General features: G+C 50.3%; 1 protein-coding gene across 2 annotated transcripts in view; it reads left to right on the forward strand.

Moving 5' to 3' along the window:
* Positions 1-15,012, forward strand: part of GATA4 (GATA binding protein 4) — a 158,214-nt gene that overhangs the window by 11,308 nt on the left and 131,894 nt on the right. The window contains exons 1-2 of one of the 2 annotated variants that reach the window (XM_085610435.1): positions 6,444-7,060; positions 12,197-14,074. In XM_085610435.1, the coding sequence (XP_085466561.1) occupies positions 13,570-14,074 (505 nt within the window). In that variant the 5' untranslated portion in view covers positions 6,444-7,060; positions 12,197-13,569. Of the gene's footprint in view, positions 1-6,443; positions 7,061-12,196; positions 14,075-15,012 lie in introns of those variants that run through there. The other variant, XM_085610436.1, reaches the window with a different exon arrangement.

A 15,012-nucleotide genomic window follows, 5' to 3' on the forward strand; every position in this document is an offset into this window, starting at 1 on the left:
AAATAATGAGGAAAAGAAGAGCATAGATCCAATATCAACATCAAGTAGGAATAATGGCATGATTTCCAGACAAATGAATCCAGGAGAGTAATACAATAAACAGGAAGACAGCAAGCTACGAAGGGAGGCACATAATACGGTACAGAGGAGCAACATCATTGCCAAGAAGGATGACATCCATGTTAAGACGGTCCCCCCTCAGGCCGATGTTAGCAAGTCTCTCCCGGAGCCTCTCATGTGGGACCGTATTGAAGGCCGCCGACAGACCGAGCAGTATCAGAACAGCCTTGCCTCCATGGTCCAGGTTACCCTTGAGAAATTCAGTTACTTCCAGCAGAGCAGCCTCTGTACTGTAGTTAGCCCTAAAACCAGATTGGGGCTCATGAAGGAGCTTCCCATCTTCAATGTGTTTTTGGAGGGCCTTGTTTACATGCTTCTCTCAAACTTTGGAAAGGGCCGGAAGAAGGGAGATTGGCCTGTAGTTGGCAGGGTCCGTCGTTTTTTTTTATCCGTGGAAGAATCTTAGCATTGTTCTATAATTTCAGCATGTTGCCTGAGGAGAGGGAAGCATTAAAGAACTGGTTTACCGTGGCGTTTATGGTGGGAGCTAATAGGTTCAGGATATTTGCTGGACATGGGTCAGTAGGAGAGCCAGACTTAATGCTTTGGAGAAGGGTCGGTGATTCTTCAAGCTGAAACTCAGGGAAAGCTAGTAAAGATGGAGGATCCAAGAGGTGAAATGTGCTATTAGTACTAAGATAAAAGGGCACTTCTTCCTCTGAGATGTTAGTGAAGGCTTGTTGAATCACGGAGATCTTTTTGTGGAAGAATTGAGCTATTTGCTTAGACTATTATTCTGTGCATGGCCCTTCCTTTGTGCCTGCTTTCGGGGCGGTAAAGGATTTAACTATAATAAAGATTTCCTTTCTCTTATTTTTGTCATTTTCTATCTTGGTTTGAAAGAAGTTTTTCTTGGCTGCCTTCACGAGAATGTAATGAGCTTTTAAGGTGTCTTTATACACCTTCCTGTCCTCAGGTAGATAGGATTTACGCCATTTCCATTCCATTTTTCTACAATTTCTTTTGCTACATCTGAGGGAATCGTTAAACCATGGAGCTGGTGGGGCCGACCTCTTTGAGGAGTGGGAAACAATTGGTACTGCTGCACCAATGTTGGGTCAGAGCCATGAATCTATTAAGAGGGCGTCCGAGTCGGGGCAGCCAGACTGCTCTGGTGAGGAACGACTAAGAGCGTCTGCTAATATCGGGATGGATATTTTATGGAACGTCCTGTAATTAGGGACCCTCTGCCCTGCCTTAGCCCGAGAGGGCTGTGGCAGAGTTGGGAATGACAAATTTTAATAGGAGGTGGTCAGACCAGGTAATGGGAAGAGGTAGGCTTACTGATATTTCAAACTTGTGAAAGATTTGGTCTAGGGTATGGCCCTTCTCATGGGTGGCTGAAGAAATAGATGGGAACATGTTGCAGGCCTGCAGCATCTCCAACAAGGAAATTGTCTGAGTTTCTTTTCCATTATCCATTTGTTTATTGAAATCTCCCATAATAAGGCAGTTGTATTTTAAGGTCAGGGAGGTGGTGGCTGTATTAAGTGTATTAATACAATTTCCAATTGCACCAGGAGGTCCGTAAATCAGAAAACCAGCTATGCTATAATGGGGGGATAAGGTACAGTGGAAGCCTAAGGACTCTGCGCCTTCGATGTTTTCCATCGGGATGTGGGGGCAGTTTATTTTTTGATTGTAAATTATGGCAACACCGCCCCCCCTTCCCACTCGGTCGGTCCCTCCTAAGGATTTCAAAACCCGTACGGATGGCCAAGGTGATAGTAGGGTTGGAGGCTTTAGACAGTCAGATCTCAGTGAGAAAAAAAAGATCAGGTTGTTCATCTAAAAGTAGGTCATAAATGTGTGGTTCATACTTTTGCATAGAGCGAGAATTTAAAAGGGTGGCCTTTAAGTCCTCTGTTTTCTCATTGTTTTTACACTTATTGTTGCGTGGGAGTATCTTGGGTGCGAGTTTCCTGAGATGGAGGAGAGACCAGTTGTACTTATTGCGTCGAAAGTCTACCTCCAAGCTCAGATCAGCCGTTGTACACTGACATAATGGTAGCCGCCTAAGGCAAAGCAGTATTTCCCTATTGTAAAATAGAGGAAGAAACTCACTGCAGGGGAACTGGGCAGCATGGCCGGCGATGGACGCCGAAGGGACACTGAAGGGCGCAGATGGGCTTGCCTTTGGCATGCCTGCTGCACGCGTCTGTTTGCATCGGGAATATTTAGGCTAATGCCTATGATGCAAACTGGATCGCTAACGCAGCTGAGGAAGCGGAAACTGCGTGGGCGGAAGTGAGGAGCCCCATATTAGCCCCAGCCCTCTGCACAATCGGCGTATCAGCCGCTGCGGACCAGGACTGGAGGAAAAGCGAGATGCGAATTGGAGCAGCAAAGGAGGTGTAGGCAAGCAGAATCAAGTAAAGTGCAAGTGTGCGTAAGTAGGAGAAATTGTTAAAAAGCACAGAGTAATTCAGCCACACATACAATTTAAAAAGTATTAAAAACCTAGTAGCAGGGCAGGAAACTCTAAATCCTACAGCTGTCAGCTGCGCGCATCCGTTTGCATTAGGAATACATAGGCTAATGCCTATGATGCAAACTGGATCGCTAACACAGCTGAGGAAACGGAAACTGCGTGGGCAGAAGTGAGGAGCCCAATAGAAGCCCCAGCCCCCCGCACAATCGGCGTATCAGCCGCGGCGGACCAGGACTGGAGGAAAAGCGAGATACGAATCGGAGCAGCTAAGGAGTGTAGGCAAGCAGAATCAAGTAAAATGCAAGTGCGTGTAGGATGTAGAAATTGTTAAAAAGCACAGAGTAATTCAGCCACACATATACAATTTTAAAAGTATTGAAAACCTTGTAGCAGGGCAGGAAACAATAAATCCTACCGCTTTCAGCTGCACGCGTCCGTTTACATCGGGAATTTATAGGCTAATGCCAATGATGCAAACTGGATCGCTAACGCAGCTGAGGAAGCGGAAACGGCATTGGTAACGTGGGCTCAAATTGGATCATAAATTCAAAGCTGTTCTGAACAGGGGCCCCAAAATATGTTTGGCCCAGGGCCCCCAAAATCCTTAAGATGTCCCTGCCTCCACCACCCGCTGCGTCTGGTCACCCGACTCTTGTGCCCACCTCGGACTCACCCCCTTCTGGTTCACCGCCCTAACCTCTTCTACTTGCCCCACCAGCTTTCAAATGTTTGGTAAAATGTGCAACACATGTGTTACTTTGTTTCCATTACCCACCTACCTACAAGCAGGGTAGCTGAAATTATACGGCTGGGTTGAGTAAATGATGTGGCAAGAAAAGGCACATTATGCAAGATTATGTGGCATAATCGTGATAGTATTACTTCATTATTTTGTCAATTTTACACTGATTACTATCTGGGCATTAGTTGCACCTCTTTAGGGCCAGTTTAACACCCAAATAAAGCAATAAGCAACAGAAAGGTGACCAGTCCAACTTTGCAACGGGCCTTCCACTGCGCAGCAACACATGTTGCTGCAGTTTTAGTAACTTTTGAACCCTTTGAGCTAGAAACATATTTTTTTGTTTGTTAAAATCTGCAGATTATGCAACAGATGATGGATTATGTGGCAAATGTGGAAAATCTATAATTATGCGAAAATCACTGCAGCAGCACAATACCATAATTTCAGTGGCCCTGCCCTGCCTATGGGCTATATTCAATCTACTGACAGCTCCACCCCATAACCCCCACACCCCCTCCCCACCAAAAGCTCCTGGTACCTCCTGTCCGCTCTTCCCTCACAATGTTACTATTACAATTTCACATTCCCTAGTCTCCACCCCCTTCTACCATTCTCCAAAACACTTCCAAAGCATGAGTGAGGAGTAAGATTGTAGGGTGGCAGCCGGGCCCAACTTCCCAGACTCCTCAGGTTGTAGGTGACAGTCACACAGAGGTTCAAGTCAGAGACTGCACGAGAAATAAACTGCATGGATGTTGGCAACCTTCAGGTTTTAACGCAAGCATTATGGGCGGGGCCAGGGTTGAGAGTCTATTAAAAAGGATGGAAGTCCACAGTGACGTGTTCAAAGGTGTGAGACTCACGCACAATGGGTGAGGTTTCAGACGTCTATGCACTTGGTGAAGAAGCGCTCTGATACCTGATTGGATTCGGGTCAAGTTCGCGCTATATAAAACTCTGTAAAAACGAAAAAAAAGCACACGCCTACATGTGAGAGGACCAAAAAGGAGGTTTTGTTAAGGGTGGTCGTAAGGCGTGTTATTCAGCAGTGTCATCACACAGAATTACCTAAGAATTCTGTGAGATTCCACAAAATTACATAAAAGTCATTCTGCATTTAAAGCTCTTTCTTAGCAAAAAATAGGCGCACAAATGCATTTTGTGCTAAGAAATATAGCCAAATGCAGCAGAATGTGCATTTACTGTGCGATTTCCCCCCACAAAATTCCTCTTAATCACCTAAGCAGGAGTAATCGCCTTATTGACAGTAATTCCGCATCCAAGAGCAATGCGGAATTTCCGAAACGACTGTCTTTACTCCAGTTTGATTGAAATTTCTCCCAGGTCTAGATTTTCTTTAGCACTTGAAAGGTGAGCAATTGTATTTTAAAACTGAAGTCCATGGGGAGCGGTAAACTTAACTTCTTTTCTTTGTATAGCGCTTCATATGCCGAAGCAGGAGCTACATGCACAAACTACCGACCTCAGAAGGCTGAGTTGACCTTGATGAAATGAGGACACTGACCCTCCGATCACTGCAGACGATGGGTTAACTCACAGACCCACCCTGACATAGGTTGAAATATGATTTTTTTACAGACCCACCCTGACATAGGTTGAAAGATGAATATTTTACAGACCCACCCTGGATAACTTGAACTAGGAATATTTTGGACGTATGTCACATGTCTTTAGAAGGATATGTTGTATTTTTCCATTTATTCCTCCAAAAATAGCCCTCCAATGAGAAAATGTTTAGGAGAGCGAACCCCTCCCGCGTGTCTCCAGATGTTGGAATGTATGAGGGCAGGGTGCACCCAGCTTGTCCTGACCCTGCCCTTGAGGTTGACAGGTATGAGGGCAGGGTATACCTCGCGTGGGTGTCATATTAATGTCCCTGGCCACGGATGCTGGCACCTGTGAGGGAAGGGTATACCTACCGTGTCATGCTAATGCCCCTTGTCACGTATGCTGGCACCTGTGAGGGCAGGGTATACCTACCGTGTCATGTTAATGCCCCTTGCACGGACGCTGGCACCTGTGAGGGCAGGATATACATACCGTGTCATGTTAATGCCCCTTGCAACGGACGCTGGCACCTGTGAGGGCAGGGTATACCTACCGTGACATATTAATGCCCCTTGCACGGACGCTGGCACCTGTGAGGGCAGGATATACATACCGTGTCATGTTAATGCCCCTTGCAACGGACGCTGGCACCTGTGAGGGCAGTGTATACCTACCGTGACATATTAATGCCCCTTGCACGGACGCTGGCACCTGTGAGGGCAGGATATACATACCGTGTCATGTTAATGCCCCTTGCACGGACGCTGGCACCTGTGAGGGCAGGATATACATACCGTGTCATGTTAATGCCCCTTGCACGGATGCTGGCACCTGTGAGGGCAGGATATACCTACCGTGTCAAGTTAATGCCCCTTGCCACGGATGCTGGCACCTGTGACTGCAGGGGGCATTCAGTGGTCGATGTGCATTCAATGCGAGCTCTGAGCCTGAGTGCAACAGGGGCAGGTTCGGTGAGAGTAGGGCTGGTTTAGGGAGTGTGGGGGCAGGGCCGGAGGGAGGGCGGATGAAAAGAGACACCACGGCTAGAAGGCTCGCTTCTTCATTGGACGTCGGTTCCTGGTACCTGCTTCTATGAGCCCCCCCCCCACACCCCTCCCCCTCCTTTTCTTCCAGCCTTTGGCAAACCAAGATTGGCATTCACGGGGTCAGGAACGGGTATTTTTTCTAAAAAGTATGGAAACTGTTTTGGCAAAATTAAAAAAAAGTTCTGGAACGACGTTCCCAACCGATCTCTGGATATATCCTGGCTAATCCTGTCCCCTGCGCCCGATGTTGGCACGAGTGTGGTAGGTCAACCGAGTTTGCCCTGTCCCTTGCCCCTGATGGTGGCACGTGTGTGGGAAGTCATACCCGGCTTGCTCCGTCCCATGCCCCCTCCCGAGAGGGGCGAGGGCACCGGCGTGGCCGCCCGCGCAGCCTTAGATACATATTTGAGTTTCCAGCAGAGCACTGGCTGGACTTTGGCTGCTGCGGGTTTTTAGCCGGAGTGATGCCTGGCGCCGGCTGATGGTGCAACAGATAGGGCTCCCCACGTGATAGGGGGGAGAGCCCGGCCACAGTGGGGAGGAGGGAGGAGAGGGAACAGGCTTGGAGGCGGGGGTGGCCGGGGATCCGCGGCCGAGCGTCCCGAAGAGGTAGAGCTGCCGACTGGGCGCTGAGCAGTAACACCCCCTGAAGCCCCTGCAAAGGGGCGCTCCTGCACAGGGCAAGGGCGGGTCCGGGGTCAGCTCCGGACCAGAGACTGCCAAGACCAGTGCCAAACCAGGGGGCGCCAGGGAGCCCGCAGGGCGCCCGAGACTCGCGGAACCACAGGGTCTCCTGAGAACCAGCAGCGGGTCCAAGACTGCCAGGTCAGGGCAGAACCAAGGCGTCTCCTGACGACCAGCAGCCGGTCGAAGACTGCTTCTGCCAGGACAGGCTGAGCCAGGAGGTTCCTGGGGGCCGGCAGCCAGGCCGGAGGCTCTTCTAAGGCCAGAAGCAGGCCAGACCCAGGGGTATCTGGACCAGCACGAACCTCGAGAGGGCCAAGGGAGGAGGCCCTAGGCAGGGGTTTCTGGACCAGCACAAGAACCAAGAGCGGCAGGCGGACCCGGCGTGGGTCTAATGGCCCGGAAGGACACATCAAGCCCATGACCCCAGGGTTCCACCGTACGGGATATCGCGCATCTGCCAAGGTGGGTAGCGCTTTGTAGCTTCGCTCTCACCTTCCGTGGTGTCTTGCAGCTAGAAGGCTCCGCTCCATACCGATGACATGTCACCGGTGTGCACCTGTAGCGACGAGGCTCCATTCCACACAGGTGACATTCCATCAGTGTGCACATGTGGCGACGAGGCTCCTCTCCACACCGATGACATGTCACCGGTGTGCACCCGTGGCGACGAGGCTCCATTCCACACAGATGACATGACATTAGTGTGCACCTGTGGCGACGAGGATCCTCTCAACACCGATGACGTCATCAGTGCACCTGTGGGGACAAGGCTCCTCACCCCACCGATGACATGCCAACAGTGTGTAACCGTGGCGACGAGGCTCCACTCCAAACCTGTGACATGCCATCAGTGTGCATCTGTGGGGACGGTCCTGCTCCTGACTATGGCTTTGAGGGAGTGGAAAAGGCGCCTGTTCGTTGAGATGTTCCCACTGCTGCTGTAACACCCCCCACCCCCGTAGTTCGTTGCTGCCCTCCTCCTAAGTGACCCTCGAATTCCTGGGAGAAAAGAGGGGACATCCATGTGAATTACCGCAACCTCTTCCTGGGTGCCTGTGTGTCCCGTCCCACACCCCTGCCACCCACACACGGAATCACCTCACCCCTCGGTGTGTGTCAGTGGCCTGCGTACCATACCTTTACCGCACTGTACCGCGCACAAGTGTTCCTGCATGTCAGATCTTTATTCCCAACATTGCAACTCACCCCGGAGTTCCTGCACTCCACACATGCACACTGCACCTGACTTGGAGTGCCTGCACTCCACACCTCCTCGACACTGCACCTCGCCCGGAGTGCCTGCACTTCATACCTCCTCCACTCTGCATCTCACCTCGAAGTGCCTGCACAGTGCTGCACTTCATACCTCCTCCACACGGCGCCTCACCCCGGAGTGCCTGCACTTCATACCTCCTCCACTCTGCACCTCACCTGAAGTGCCTGCACTTCATACCTCCTCAACTCTTCACCTCACCTCGAAGTGCCTGCACTTCATACCTCCTACACTCTGCACCTCACCCGGAGTGCCTGCACTTCATACGTCCTCCCTCTGTACCTCACCTGGAGTGCCTGTACTTCATACCTCCTCCCCCTGCACCTCACCCCGGAGTTCCTGCATTCAACACGTGCACACTGCACCTCCCCCGGAGTGCCTGCATCTCATACCTCCTCCACTCTGCACCTCACCTCGAAGGGCCTGCACTTCATACCTCCTCCACTCTGCACCTCACCCGTAGTGCCTGCACTTCATACCTCCTTCACACTGCGCCTCACCCCGGAGTGCCTACACTTCACACATCTTTCACACTGCACCTCACTCGGAGTGCCTGCATTCCATACCTCATCCACACTGCACCTCGCCTCGAAGTGCCTGCACTTCATATCTCCTCCACACTGCGCCTCACCCCGGAGCGCTTGCACTTCATACCTCCTCCACACTGCACCTCACCCCGGAGTGCCTGCTTGTCATACCTCCTCCACTCTGTACCTCACCCCGGAGTGCCTGCACTTCATGCCTCCTCCACTCTGCGTCTCACCCCGGAGTGCCTGCACTTCATACCTCCTCCACACTGCGCCTCACCCCGGAGTGCCTACACTTCACACATCCTTCACACTGCACTGACTCCGAGTGCCTGCATTCCATACCTCCTCCACACTGCGCTTCACCCCGGAGTACCTGCATGTCATACCTCTTCCACACTGCGCCTCACCCCGGAGCGCCTGCACTTCATGCCTCCTCCACTCTGCGCCTCACCCCGGAGTGCCTGCCCCCCGGCTCCCCTGACGCCGCGCCCGTCCGAGAGTTTCTGCTTATCTCGCAGTTATCTCCCCACCATTGCATTCCGAATTGGCACTGAGGGGCGGAGGGGTGTCAGGGGAAGGTGTTTGTCAGCTTCAAATAATCACAGATAAGTTCTGCCATGCCTCCACCGTCCCTTCCCCCCAAATGCCCCGTTGCAAGTAACTAACTAACCACCCTCGCTGCTGCCCGCCCCACCCCAGCAATAGTGGACCAGCACCCCCCCCCCTCCCCCCCCCCCCACACACACACACACACTCTGTGGTACGTATTAATATTAAGGACGCGCGCCTCTGATTGGACTGCACAGCCCTTAACCATTAGTGTGTACCGCTTAGGCCGAATGCCCATAATGACGGCCTTTCTTTATTTATTTGCAAGATGCGTGGCGTCTAGAGGTCGCTGCTTGGCAGGAATGGCTTCTCCACCACAGTGTGTCTCCCCACCACCCCCGCATACACCACAACTGCGTCCTGCCCTCGCCCGGGTCACTCCACAGCCCTCCCTGCTACCACGGATGGTTCGTAAAGCACCGCAGAGAGAGGCCGAGGTCTCCCGGAGCCCGGTTCTTGGTTAGCTCCATCTTCTGAGCCGCGGCTGCCAGCACGTGTTTCACGTCTACACGCCTACTGCGCCCTTCAGACCTGCTCAATAGCCATAATCGGTGGTTAGTCGTCTGTGCGCATGCGTGAATGCGCCTCTGAGAATGAATGGGTGAACTGACGGGGAGGGGGACTGGGGGACTGATGGAGGGACGGACGAAGGGCTGGATGGATGAATGGCTTTATTTCGTATGAGTACGATGTACAGTTTATTGAACCTCTGGCTGTCTCAGACAGTGGTAGGGTGGGGCTGAGTCCTGGTTCCAACATTTACAGATAACACACACACAACGCCCGCCCACTGAGCGCTGTTTCCATTCCTGAGGTTCACTGCAATCCATTTATTTTACCCCCTAAGTAACAGGCGTGAAAGTGCAACGCTGCCTCTTTAGGCTGAAAGGGCCTAAATCAAGTAATACTTTAATTCATTCGCAGTACATAGTGACTTTTATCGTGGCTGCCCTCGAATAGTTTTTAAGCTAAATGGTACAGTTTCGCTTACCCATTAAAACGAGTGTTTTTTTCTATTTATTTTATTTTAGGCTGCTAGTAAAGAAACACACCTGCTCACACATACACAACTGTAGAGTTTTCTGTATACATATGCACAGGTATACACATACAGATGGGTGATTCATATATATATATATATATATATATATATATATATATATATATATATATATATATATATATATATATATATATATATATATATATATTTACGCTCCAATATTTCTCTCTTGCAAAGAAATAAAATATATATATATATAGACATACAACACCCATCTGTATGTATATACTTGTGTGTATGTATATAGAAAACATCGATATATATATAATATGTATGTGTGTATATATATATATATATATATATATATATATATATAATATATATATATATATATATATATATATATATATATATATATATATATATTGCATAACAAATAAATATCCACTACCAGGGTCCATCCAGTATTGGCATTGAGTGTCACTGGTGGCATTATGCACCTCAAGACCAAAAGTCGGGCAGTATGCAAATGTCACCAAAATCTGAGAAGGAAGTACAGAGCCATATTACTTGTTACCCTTTTTGTATTTTTTTTTAAATATTTATTTTGAAAGAGTTCGGCGGAAAAACGTTTCCAGAAAGCCTCGTTAACAATGGACAAAGATTGGAATCAGTATGTTTAAGTTTTTTTTTTTTACCTTTCATTAATAAGTTGTTAATAAAAATATTTAATCAGAAGGCCTGTGGATTTAAGCAAATCTATGGCTACAGTTTTCTCCGCATAATTTTGAATTCACTGCATTTACCACATAATTTGCCTATTTATCAAAAAATGTTGTTTACAGCTCAAATGAATGAAAAGAAGACTTCCAAAGAATTTCCACATAATTTGTAATTTTTGCTCCAAAATGTCGATAACCTTGCTGCATGGCTTGATCCTGCGCCTCGCATAATCCTAGTAGCTCTGGCATTTGTAAAGGTCTGCAGTAAAAACACACATTTGACCCAATAATTAACACTTCCTACTGAGAACAAGTGCACTAAAAAGCGATCCTCTTATTTCCCAGTGTAGGCTATATTACTTTATATAACCAGTGCACATTAAGGCGGTATAGCACAGACTGCGTATGTTGCTGCAAACCATGTAATATGCTATTTATTACGATTGCTGGGGAAGCCACATCTACTGAGGCTTAGCCCCCTCTAATCTCAACAAGGGTAATAAATAGCTCGTTACACTCTGCACATCCGCATATATATCACACGAAGCGTGGTTTTCAAACCTCACATTTCACCGAGGTGACGTCATGCTTATGAATTACTTTTTCATAGTTCACAAGCATGACGTTGTCATTCGTCGTGCATTTCATGTAATTGGACGCCCGGGTCGTTGTTTATTCCTTTTCTTTGCCTTCCTGGCAGCTAATTAGCCTCGAAACCTGGCAATCCATTTAAAGGGTAAAAACCTACAAGCCCTCTGATCCGCCTCGCTAGTGCCCTCTGTACAACGAGCATTCTCTCCACGTAAGGTAAAAAATAGTATTTTATTGACCTCCAGGTCCCTAGTTAGATCTATTTTGGGGGAATATGTCAAATTTTCTACAGAAATATTATGTTCTCACTAAAATAAATTAACATTTTTGTTTTGCTATTTGTACTAAAACTCCCTTTAATCAAAACTAGGACAACAAACTTAAAATAGAGTTTTCGATCATGTAAATACAAGCCGTTATCTTAAGAGGGGAGCTTTTGAGGTTTAATGATTGGTTGAGCTTTTTTTCATGTAGCGCTACGTGAATGTTCTCAGTTACGTCAGGGCGCTGTGTTTGCTGCTGTGCAGTGGCCGGGGTGGGCCCGAGAGCTGACACAATCACCCGTGTTTATCAGATACACTCTGCAGTAATTCCATCAGGGCAGGCGTTCACTCCAATTATCCCCCGGTGACCTCACCTGTATTGTTTTACCTCTGCCCCGCGCATGTTGGGGTTTCACTTCAAAGGGGGAGCATTAGCATCACAAAGGGGGCGGCGGGCCTGCAGACAGACAGACGGGCCACCCCGGCCCCTGGGAAGGCGGCGGTGCTGCGTCTCTCGCCTCCAGGGGCCCCGACAAGCCCCTAACCTCGTTATCTCTTCTGACTTGAAGCCAGGGCCGGTCTCAGCGTCTCCCCTTCTCTTTTCTAGGTGCCTGGAGCCCGCCGGCCAGCGAGGGGAGGAGACAAGGCGGTTTTAAACTTGGAAGCGGCATGGGAAGATGAGCAGCCTTTACTGCACCTCGACAACTGTGTGATCTTGGCCCCACGCACCCGGAGGTCCGGTGTCAGCGGAACACGCATGAAACTGTGGTACGGATACAAGATTCCTGGAGTCACTGGGACCCGGGGCCGGACTGAGGCGGAAGTCCCGGTAGTTTATCAGTGGCGGAGCTATTAACCCACCTCACAGCATCAAGGCCCCCGCGGGGGGAGAAGCCCTGCTGTGACCCAACCGAGTTTACAAAGAACTGGGGCCCTACAGTGAGGTACAGAGGCCCAGATCTGCCCCGACTCACTTATAAGGATCTGAGGCGACGAGGGGCCCAGCGGGGCAGCACCTGCGCCGTGAGGTTCAGGCTGAAGCTCAGGGGGTCTCCCACACCTTGAGGAGAGGGTCATCTGTGCATCAGCTGAGCGCCAACGTCCAGGATTGTATGTCAAAGGATTGGGCTTCTGCCAACTAAACTCTCTGACGCGGCCCCTTGGAGGCCCCCACCCCCAGTAGTGTGAAACAGGGGCCGCTACTGAGCTACCCGACGGCGTACCTGGGAGGACCAGGCTCCGTGGAGGGAAGTGCCGAGCCATCTCCCAGCTGAACACCCAGGAGCTGGGACTGTATCTGGAAGGAACAAGGACCCGTGCGCGTGGAGGGGGCCCTTACCCTGACCCGGATCCAAGGTGCGCGTGGAGGGGGCCCTTACCCTGACCCGGATCCAAGGTGCGCGCGGAGAGGTGCCCTACCCTGAACCGGATCCAAAGTGAGCGCGGAGAGGGCCCCTACCCTGACCCGGATCCAAGGTGCCCGTGGAGAGGGCCCCTACCCTGACTCGGATCCAAGGACCCCTGCGCGTGGAGAGGACCTCTACCCTGAACCGGATCCAAGGTGCGCGTGGAGAGGGCCCCTACCCTGACCCGGATCCAAGGTGCGCGTGGAGAGGGCCCCTACCCTGACCCGGATCCAAGGTGCGCGTGGAGAGGGCCCCTACCCTGACTCGGATCCAAGAACCTCTGCGCGTGGAGAGGGCCCCTACCCTGACTCGGATCCAAGGACCCCTGCGCGTGGAGAGGACCCCTACCCTGAACAGGATCCAAGGTGCCCGTGGAGAGGGCCCCTACCCTGAACCGGATCCAAGGTGCCCGTGGAGAGGGCCCCTACCCTGAACCGGATCCAAGGTGCCCGTGGAGAGGGCCCCTACCCTGAACCGGATCCAAGGTGCGCGTGGAGAGGGCCCCTACCCTGACCCGGACCCCCGCGCGTGGAGAGGGCCCCTACCCTGACGGCGGCCCGGATCTCTTGCAGGGATGTATCAGGGCCTCTCCATGGCGTCGAACCACGGCCCCCCGTCCTACGAGGGGGCCGGCTCCTTCATGCACAGCCCCTCGGCCGCCTCCCCGGTGTACGTGCCCACCACCAGGGTCGGCTCCATCCTGCCCAGCCTGCCTTACCTCCAGGGCGGGGGCTCCTCGCAGCAGGCCAGCTCCGGGCACAACGTGTGGGGCCAGCCCGGCTCGGAGCCCCCCGTCTACAGCCCGGGCCCCTCCGGGCCCTCCCGCTTCTCCTTCGCCTCCAGCCCCCCGATCAGCGCGGCCTCGTCTCGGGAGGTGGGCTACAGCACCCCCCTGGCGCTCTCCACCAACGGCAGGGACCAGTACAGCCGGGGCCTGGCCGGGTCCTACCCCAGCCCCTACCAGGCCTACGTGAGCCCGGACATGGGCGGCCCCTGGACCTCGTCCCCCTTCGACAGTCCCATGCTGCAGAGCCTGCAGGGCCGAGGGGCCCCCGGAGGGGCCCGGCACCCCAACCTCGGTAAGGAGCATCATTGTTATTATTACAGTTATTATTGTATTTTATTGTTATTATTATTATTATTAGAATATTATGATTATTAACCACGGGCCGGCACCCAACCCAGCTAAGGAACATTCTGAGGATTAGATTATTATCCAGTGGCCCAGCACCCCGACCTAGGTACATATTATACTCATTATTGTTGTTATTATTATTATTGTTATTAGTCCTAACAATAATATTATTATTATCCAGGGGCCTGATACCCAAACCTAGGCATGACAAATTATTATATTTATTATTATTATTATTATTATTATTATTATTATTATTATTATTATTATTATTATTATCCAGAGGCCTGATACCCTAATATAGGTATGGAGAAATGATCATACATTGTTATAAATTGGCATTGTCATTATTATCCATTTTATTATTATCCAGGGGCCTGGCGCCCTAACCTAAGTATGGAGCAATAATAATGAAAATAATCGTTATTAATACTATGATTCTGTGCTGCTTTATTATAGACGATGAATTTGAAATATTGGTGTTCCACTGATGTGAATGGTGGGGATTGATTATAAAAAGCCTAGTGCCCAGGCCTTATATCCTTCATGTCAGGGCGCGCATTACATTCCCGAGCTCGTTATTGTGCACAAGAATTAATAACAGTGATGTACATTTACAAGATGTTGTCCGCGCCGTCGCTTCGGGCTCTCGTTTTGTTATTAACGTTATTATTTTTGTCATTGTGATCTTTGATACTAATATTGATATTGCAAATGACTTGTTCTTATTTTTACTGTCAATGAGATCAATAACAGGACTCAAAGTCCACAGTTGTAATATGAATATAGATCATCCTTGCGTCATATATTAGATCAATGGCATTATCAATATTACTACCTGCTTAATACTCCCACCATTGATGACAATGAGGAAAGATGCTG

This window comes from Triturus cristatus, chromosome 6, assembly GCF_964204655.1.
Source record: "Triturus cristatus chromosome 6, aTriCri1.1, whole genome shotgun sequence".
In the NCBI taxonomy this organism is placed as follows: domain Eukaryota; kingdom Metazoa; phylum Chordata; class Amphibia; order Caudata; family Salamandridae; genus Triturus; species Triturus cristatus.